The 9418-nt window shown below is 43.0% G+C and overlaps 1 protein-coding gene across 1 annotated transcript; it reads right to left on the bottom strand.

Moving 5' to 3' along the window:
* Positions 1–6821: 6821 nt before the first annotated feature.
* On the bottom strand, positions 6822–7736 carry LOC122442590 (olfactory receptor 4C11-like). Its single transcript, XM_043470447.1, has one exon. The coding sequence runs from the start codon at positions 7734–7736 to the stop codon at positions 6822–6824; it is 915 nt and encodes a 304-aa protein (XP_043326382.1).
* Positions 7737–9418: the final 1682 nt, after the last annotated feature.

Genomic DNA, 9418 nt, shown 5'->3' on the forward strand with positions numbered 1-9418 from the left:
TGATTCTCAGCGTATAAGGAAGATGAAGCTTCTTCTCTCCTGCGTGGATAAAACGACCACTTCCTTTCACTTGTCCTCTCTTCATAAAGCACCGTTTTCTGTCCCCTCTCCTGCCCTTCACCCTCCCTTCTGCACATTCCTGCTGCCAAACTCTTGTTTCCTCTTCCCTCTCCTTCGTGAAGAGCAATGTGAAAGACTCTGGAGGGCAACTGACTAACTGGCTGTTACTTCCTATTAAGCCAAATAATAAGACTCTTCATCTTCTTAACTATTCATGATATTTTAAGAGGTTTTCCAGTGATAGTCTAGGTTTTCACTGATAGTTCCAGCTTTTATAGGAGTTTGAGGGTCATCAGTGTAGATACACTAATGAGGTGGATTCAGCACTGATTTTCAGAGTAACATTTTATCAGAGAATCTTCTCTAATCATTAGGTTGTCAAGACAGAAACCGTGATTCTGTAAAGTTCCAGTCCCTTATGGATAAGCTCTTATGATTACCTTCTAAGAACTAGAACAAAATCTAGAAAAAGAATCAATGTGCACACACACACACACACACACACACACACACACACACACATGCATATTCTGTCAGTCCATTTGTCTCTGAAGAAATATTTGTACAGGAAACTAAATTATCATGTGAATATTGTCTGATGTTGATAGAATTGTAGTAAGAGTCATCAGAGGTTGTTCAAAATTATTATGGGTTTTATTTTTTTTTTCAAAGCTAACCCATGATTTGTATGCCTTAAGCCTAGGTAGTTAATAATGGACAGTTATCAATAGGCCTGTGGTCATACCCCAATAAGCATAATAGAATTTATGATTCTATTTGGTTACACAGATTGTTAGGGTATTCTATTAGGTGATGGAGAGTCTAGGTATGAGCCCTGGGGCTCTTCCATGGTGGTGGAGGCTCTGGTTTTCCAGCTGGTATGTCGTTTCCATAGGTACTGGTCATAGAGCTCAAAGTCCACAGTCCAGCCCAAGATGGAGTCCTGCTTTCAAGATGGAACCTGTTCTGTTTCCTCCTTCATTCCCTCCTCTTGATGTTCTTATCTCATAGTATGAGCATCACTCATAAGGATGTATTGCACCCTGGCTCTCTGACCACCAATTTGGGAGAACGACACCAACCTTTGGGTTACAAAGTTCATAATACATTGTAAAATGCAGGGTCCACAAAGCAGAACTATCAAGGCAACTATAACAATGGTAAACATAGTTATTTTTCCACCAATCACCCTTCACCCAAGATAGGACTGAAGTCCAGAAAGGAATGTTTTCATTTGATATTGCTTTTACCTGGTTTTTCATGTCATCTAAAGCAGCTGATACACTGCCAGATAAATCAGGAAGATATACACAACATTCAACCTTAATTATAGCACAGGTCCCTCCTTGAGCAGCTGTGAGCATGTCCAAAGCCATTCTATTTTGAATTACCATTTTTCTCATTTGAATTTGTTCTTCATTTAAGGCTTGGATGGCTTTAGCATCATCTAGGAGGGCCTGTTTTGTGAAATTAGCCAAGGCTTCTACTTTAATCTAATATCTGTTTTCCCTATAGAAGGTATGAATAAGGCAGCAATATACTCATACCATTGAAACACAGACCTTGTCCACCTAGCACGCAAATAAGGTAGATTTACTGGGGCTTGTTGTAGGTTAGGCTTTATGCTGCCATGGACAAAAGCGAATCCCAGTGTACAGTGGCCTACCCAGCCGGTTGGTAACCAAGGTCAAAGGTTAGGCCCACAAAGCCATTGGGTTCCATTGGAATCCACCCAGCGGATTCCATGGTTATATTTCCAATCAGAGCCTAGCCAATGGATGGACTGGTTGGGGTGGTATGTGACCTCAAATGTTTGCTTACATTGTTTGGGGGATAGATACCCCATATATTTTAGTTCTTTTGAGTCTAATGGATGGTCACCAAACCCTACCCTTTGTTCTTTTTGTTCCCAGCATATAGTGGTGGGAGCAATTAATTGACTCTTTTCTGGGGTCATCCAGAAATAATTATCCTAGACTTGGTAGAATTGTTCAACATACCTAGAGGCCTATTCTCGTTTGCTGGTCAGGGAGCTTTTTACCTTTTTGTTCTTTAAATATGAGGTATAGGCTTTTGTTACTTCAGTGAAACTGGTGTTTACATCAAATGTAACCCCATGACCCGAGTCTATTGACTGGAGGTCTGGCTTACACCAAGAGAGCAGGGAGAGATTATGATTGACAAGAGAAAGGAACGTCTCTTTTTGTTGTCCCATAAAAGAGCGGAATGGTTTAAAATCTCCTTAGTGGAGTGGTGACACCCACCAAGGAAGTTCATCCACCACAGAGGCATAGCCCCACATACCCAGCAGTTGGAGGTGTTGTGGAGGTCCACATAGGAATGTGCCCATGAGATGAAAACATTGTCCTCAGATGAAACGGAAGTTAAATTCAAAATCACGTTGATGAGGCCAAGCAGCAGGAGTTGATTGTGCCACTTCATTCTGAAGGGGCTCATCCGGGATCTTCTTTTCCTTCTTCTTCTTAAGGATGATCTTGGTCTCTCGAGGGTCAGTGGGGTCCCTCTGTGCAGTCCACTCAGCGTTTTCTGGGTCTGCTCTCTTCATCCTCATGTGGTGGATCCTGGGAGTGACACCTGCAACTTTAACTGCTGTAGGGGTGGTTAGAACAACAGTGTATGGGCTCTTCCGATGCAGGGCCAAGGAGTCGTGTTTCCAGTCCTTGACCTGATCCCCAGGCACCCTTTGTGAATCTGTTCCGCAAGGGGGAACGGCACCCTTTCTTGTACAAACTTAGTTACCTGATTCATTACCTCACCCAGTTGTTCCATCTGCTGTGAAATCTCATCTCCCCTTACCTGAGGCAAATTTGTTGACACCTGTTTTATTATGGGCGGGGCCTCCCATACACAGTTTCATATGGAGAATAGCTATGGGACCATGGGGTCATCCTGAGTCTGAGCAGAGCCGTCAGATGAAAGTCCACCCAGGAGCAGTCACTCTGTATGGTCCACTTGGACAGTGTCTTTTTAAGTGTCCAGTTGGTTCCTTCCACCATCCCAGAACTCTGGGGCCCATATGCTGTATGTAATTTCCACTAAGAGTTTTGCTTACTTGTACTAAATCAGCTACGAAAGCCGGGCCATTGTCTGATACGATGCTGGTAGGAAATCCAAATCTAGGAATTATCTCCCTAAGCAGGCACTGGGCTACTTCTGATGCACTTTCAGTCCGGGTAGGAAAAGCTTCTACCCATCCCGAGAACATACATAGCTTGACCAGCAGGTAATGGTAGGGTCTGTGAGGTTTCATTTCAGTGAAGTCCACTTCCAGGTGTTCAAAGGGCAGGGTGCCTTTTAGCTGAATCCCCAGAGGTTTCTGTCTGTGCCGAGAGGCAGCATTGACCTGTGAGCAGGCAGTGCAGTTCTGAGATTCTGTCCTTTTGACAGCTGGAAGGCCCAGATTAGAGCATATAGTTCGGCCCATTGAGCAGACCATTGTGATGGCAGAGAGCTAACCTCAATGATGGTTTCTTCCGTGACTACTGCACATCCTGACAGTCGTTGTCCTTGTTTCACCAGGCTGGTGCCATTGGTGTACAGGATCAAATCTGGATCAGGGATTGGCTGGTCTCTCAAGTCAGGTCTGCTGGCATATTTCCTTGCAATCATGTGAGGGCCCACCTTCTCCCACAGGAAGGAGAGTGGCCGGATTCAGGGCCTGACAAGGCTCAATGGTAACATGGGGTTCTCACATAACAGTCCCTGGTATTGAGTAATCCGGGATGTCGACAGCCGTTTACTCTCCCTCGCAGGAGAGTGTTGACCTCATGCAGGACTTTTGCCATCAAATCTTGGCCCAAAGTCAGCTTGGTTGCCTCCTGAACCAGTAAGGCAACTGGAGCAACTACCCCTGCCCATAAGCATCCTGGCCACCCAGTAGCAACATTGTCCAGCCTTTTCAGGAGATAAGCCACGGGTCTGTCCCATGTCCCCATTGTCTGGGACAACACTCTCATAGCCACCTTGTCCTTTTCAGTCACGTAAAGAGTAAACGACTTCTCAGAGTCTGGCAGGCCCAAGGCGTGTCCTGATGTAATTGTACTGGGTTTGAGTTCTATTACCAGTGGGACTTGTTTTGCAAGCCTGGTTGTTGGGGGGTGGGGGAGGTTGTCTTCTACCCAGACCTCAGGGAATTGTTGAGTTAACGCTCTTGACTGTTTAGACTGTCCGGTTTCCCTTCTGGGAGATTGTGCAACCTCCATTCATCTTGAGGGTTACCAAGAGGAAGAGTAAATAGGTGGTTGAGCCCATTCGCAGAGTGGGTCTTTCGTTGGGGGAAAGGTCTCTTGTGCCCCCAATTTAGACAGCAAATCTCTTCCCAACAAAGGTACTGGGCATTCAGGGATGTATAAAAATTCATGAGTCACTTGGTGTCCCCCCATCTGACATTTTCGGGATAGGTTTGAGACACAAAGGCTGCATTTATCACTATCAGAGACCCAGCAGCCTCTGGAGCTATTGGTGTATAAAGTATATAGGCTTCACACAGTCTTTCATCGAACTCAGAGGGTGATTCACTTTCCCTTTGAATCACTTTGGAGGGTTTTGCCATACCCATAGGTTTTCGGGCCCCCCTTTGAGATTTTGTAAAACAGCCACATGATATCTCTCCAGGTGGCCGCTCCCTTCCTCTGTGTTACAGTCCCAATTGGGCCTCTCATCTGGGGTGGCTAGTTCTGCCCACCGCTGTGGGTTTGCATTACCCTCAGGTGCCATTTCTCTGAACCATTTTCTGGCCTCAGTTAGGATCCTGTGTTTTTCCTCAGTGCTGCAAAGGGAGACTAGTAGTTGGATTATGTCATCCTATGTAGGACGGTGGGTTTGAAAAATAGTCTCCATTAGCCTAATCATGGATGTGGCTCCCCCGAGTACAGTGGAGTGTGTCTCTGCCAGTTTAATATATCCATAGAGGAAAATAGCTGGTAATAATAGGCTACAGTGAGGGATGGTAGTGCCCACATGCGTCCTGAGCCAGAGGATGTTGTAGCTCTCTGAGGGGCATCTGTAGTGGGGTTCTTTCCCCCTGTTCCTTGGTGGAGCGTAGCCTCTGTCTAATTCCTGTGTTTTCTTTTCCCTTCCCATCAGTGCTCACTGGGAGAGGTGGATACAATCTAGGAGGTCCGGCTGAGGTGGAATCATGGGGGCGTTGACCAGAGGTCACCATTGCTGGGACCGGAGCTTGCCAAAATAGCGGCTCTACTATCTCCAGGAGAGTTGACAGAGGAGCAGCGGCTGCTGCAGGAACTTCACCTGACCCTGGATCGGGCATTAAGGTGGCCTCTGGTCCTGGTGGGTCACTGGGTGGTGGGCGTGTCATCATCCAGTACAGAGGAGGGGGCAGGTCATCCCCATCCAAATCCTGCCATATATCAGAGGGAGAAGGGGGATCGGCATGTCTTCACCTGTTGGTCAGCACGGCCGAACCAGACCACACGTAGCCCAAGACTGTTTCTCCCTTAACTTTTAAAGTCTGTTCTGGCTTGGTGAGCTTGAGTGCTCATATTCTTTCTCTTCTCTTCGCGTCTTTGGGTCAGTGTGCTCTCACGTCTCGAGGATGTATGTTCTTGTTACTTTCTAAATAAAACTGAGCTGTAACGCAGAGCTGTAATACTGATCTGTCCAAGAGCTATAACACAGTCTGTTCGAGACCCAAGAGCTATAACATGGTCTGTCTGAGAGCTGTGACACGCCGCAGGCTTTAATGTCCGTCACTTCAACTTTTTGTTGAGACAAGACAGAACTGAGGAGATCACACTCCTCTGACATCTATGGTGCCGTGACTCCGGTTTAACCTGGCTGACACAACCTCTGCGCAGCCCCCACAAAGAGGAGGCCAGGCACAGCAGGAGCCCAACTTAGCGAAAGCTCCCGCTGTAGAAGCGGAATGCGAAGAAAACCCAGCGCAGGGGAAGTGACAAGAGGCCCATCGTGCTAGAAACCGGGACAGCGAAAAACAAACTCAGGAGAAAGCTCACGCGGCTCAGCCTCAGATTTCAGGCCTCCAGTTAAGGTAGGAGGTCCTCGCTCCTATGGCTGGTGGGACATATGCCTAACAAAATCTTAATTCTTTTATAATCTGTCATTTCTTGTTTCCTCCTTCGAACAGGTGGGCAACAGTGGGCGCAATTGAGGGATTCTGGAGAGGCTACTCTTCCGTATGTCCCAAAGGTTGAGCCTCAGTAGCTGTTACCCAAGCCGGTGGGGGTTCTTCTGTCCTTAATCTTCTTTGTGCCAAGGATCAGGCCAATGAAAATTGTGAGCACAGGTCAGGTATTTAGCAGATTTTCCGGCAGGCTATTAAGGGGATTCCTTGGCATGTTTTTCCCACTGCTTTTTCCTCCTGCCCTTCAGCTCTCTCTCCTGGTACTCGAGCATGGCTGAAACCCAGGAAGCCTGGCTTCAGGACCTAATGAAGCTCAGGCTCTGATGTCTCATTGCGAAAATTCAGTGAGAGACAAAGCTATAGATAAGAGGTGGATTTGTTAGGATTCAGAGAGAAGCCGGGTTTTATTTTCTAATCCAAGCCTCTCAGAATAAGGATGCTGTGAATCTCTGTCTTTATATCCATGTATTTCTTTTCTTTTTTTTTTCATTTATTTTTATTAGTCGGAGGCTAATTACATGTATTTCTTTACTCTTGCTTCTGGACAAAAAATATGCCATTTCTTCTGTCCATAAAGCAGAACTAAATCATTAAGGAAATATACACAAGGATTCCTGTATAAACTTATCAACTGAAGTCATGCTTTGCTACACCATAATACTTTCATGGCATTTTTCACTTCTTCATTCCATAGTGTATAGATCAGTGGGTTAAGCAAGGGTGTCCCAATTGTATAAAATACAGCCACCATTTTGTCTATTGGAAATGTGGTTGGTGGGCGTGTGTATATGAATATACATGGGCCAAAAAATATGACAACCACAATGAAGTGGGAGGTGCATGTAGAAAGGGCTTTTCGCCTTCCTTCTGCACTTTGGTTTCTCAGTGAGTACGAGATGACAGTGTAGGAGATAAACAGGATTATGAAACTCACCGTACATATAGCCCCACTATTAGAAACAACAAGAAAATTTATCACAGAAGTGTCCATGCAGGCAAGTTTCAACAAGGGCTGCAAGTCACAGAAATAGTGGTCAATCACACTGGGGCCACAGAAGGGCAACCTCAAAGCCAGGAAAATCTGTGCTGAAGAGTGAATACAAGGCCCCACCCAGGCTAGAATCACCAGTACACCACAGAGGTGCCAGTTCATGATGGTTGTATATCGCAAGGGTTTACAGATGGCTATGCAGCGACCAAAGGCCATGAAGATGAACACAAAGATACCCATGCATCCAAAGAAATGGGCTGCAAAGACCTGGGTCATGCACTCATTGTAGGAAATGGTTTTCTCCTGAGAAAGGGCATCCACAATTAACCTGGAGGCAGTGGTTGTAGAGAAGCAGGCATCAGCAAAGGACAGATAGAATAGGAAGAAATACTTGGAACTCCCAAGTGTCCTGCTTGTCTTAATAGTCACTACAATAAGAAAGTTCCCCAACAGTGTTGCAAAGTATAGAATCAAGAAGACTCCAAATATCTCTTTCTGCTTTCCCACATCCTGTGTCAAGCCAAAGAAAATGAATTCAGCCACACTCTTATTCACTGACATGGCAATGACTGTAGATAAGATGTAGTTGACAAAGGTTTAATCTGCAGAAAGAAGAAAAGAATAGATATCTTGGGAAGATAAGTGGACTGAATTCTGAAGTCCTAGTTTCTGTTCAGTTCTCTGTTGGTTCCAAATGCCTTTAATCCAATATGAATCTGGAAATCTGCACATGTCCTAATCTCTCCCAGATCTATCTATTGATTCAGAAGTTTGCTGCCTTGGATCAAAGTTTTTGCATCTTGATAATATCAGAATGAATGGCCTTTAAAATTTTTTTTATTCCAACCAAGATTGAGAACTCCAGAACTAGTGCTTTCCTTGGGCAAATGACTTTAACACTTTGAAATTTAGCCTTCAGACAAGAAATGGAGTGCAAATACTTGCCGTATCTTATTCTGAGTTTTCCTAAAGATTTAAAGACAATTTTGTATCCACACAGACATCAATATACACATGTATATTCCAGGCATTATATATCTTTTCTATGTTCTCTGAAATCTAAATAGCACTATTTCAATATTAAGTGCTAATATTATTAGAGTCCCTGCTGAAGAAATCATTCTTAGTTTGGCTCGTTTTTGTGTCTATTATACCTGACTCCATTGGAATCTTGGTTGAAATATGCTTTGACAATTTTTACCTATGACTCTTGTGTTCAAGATGTCAGCTTCACTGGTGGTCATAATATAACAAATGTGTGGATAATACACTAAGGTTTATATAATTTAGGAAACTACTATTTACCCTCTTGACTATACTCCTGAACTTACCCCACTAAAGTACTGAGCCTTTCTGCCTATGGATTTGACTTGTAAAATTTCCAATATGTGGATAATCTAATATATGATCTTACTTACACATGTCTCTCTTCACTCTAAATTTTCCAGAATACTTTCCTAAAAACATTGTTTGAAAAAAATCCTGCAGGTCCAATATACAGTAATACAATTTTTCTATTTCAGATATTTGTTAATATCATATATAGTTTGACTGAAATCATCTTTATAGTTTCTGACCTTCACTTAGAATTATCATAACAATTTTCACATATTACTATAATTTCCATAGTTTAATTATTGACTTAATGATATATAAATTTTTAGAATATTGCAGAAAAATTAATGCACATATAAGCAAAATAAAAAAGCTTATTGTATTATCTCATTAGGTTAGCAAAAATGTATTTTTATTATATGAATATTGTTATATTACAAGCCACATTTTACTTTTTACCACATCTTTATGAAAACATATTGCCCTGAGTATCTTTTATATTTTGTTGTCATATTTTGTAATCTTGGTATTTTATTTACAATTAATATTAATCTAGCAAAATGATATTTCTTGGTAAAGAATACAGTTGCTGGAGTCAGTTTGTCTGTGTTCAAATCCCAGATTCACTATTTACTAGTTGCAAGATCTTGCGAAAATCACTTTAGACATAATCATGGTTACTATGCAGATAAAATGAAGAATGATGTGGCTCATAGTAAGTAAGAACTATGCAAGTCAGTCTCTACTACTTGCACTTTTATGACTTTGCTTCTTTTCTTCTTCTGTGACTTTGTTCCTTTTTATAAAATACAAGCTGTCAATTTTCCCATTTTAATGTAGTCTATATTTTGAAAAAACTTTAAAATAGTAATACAGTATCCACTCACCTTCCATAATTCCATAATTAT

Source organism: Cervus canadensis, chromosome 5, assembly GCF_019320065.1.
Source record: "Cervus canadensis isolate Bull #8, Minnesota chromosome 5, ASM1932006v1, whole genome shotgun sequence".
Taxonomy (NCBI): Eukaryota; Metazoa; Chordata; class Mammalia; order Artiodactyla; family Cervidae; genus Cervus; species Cervus canadensis.

Excerpts from the sequence above, each read along its gene's own strand:
- LOC122442590 (XM_043470447.1), bottom strand. The coding sequence starts at position 7,736 with ATGTCAGTGAATAAGAGTGTGGCTGAATTCATTTTCTTTGGCTTGACA.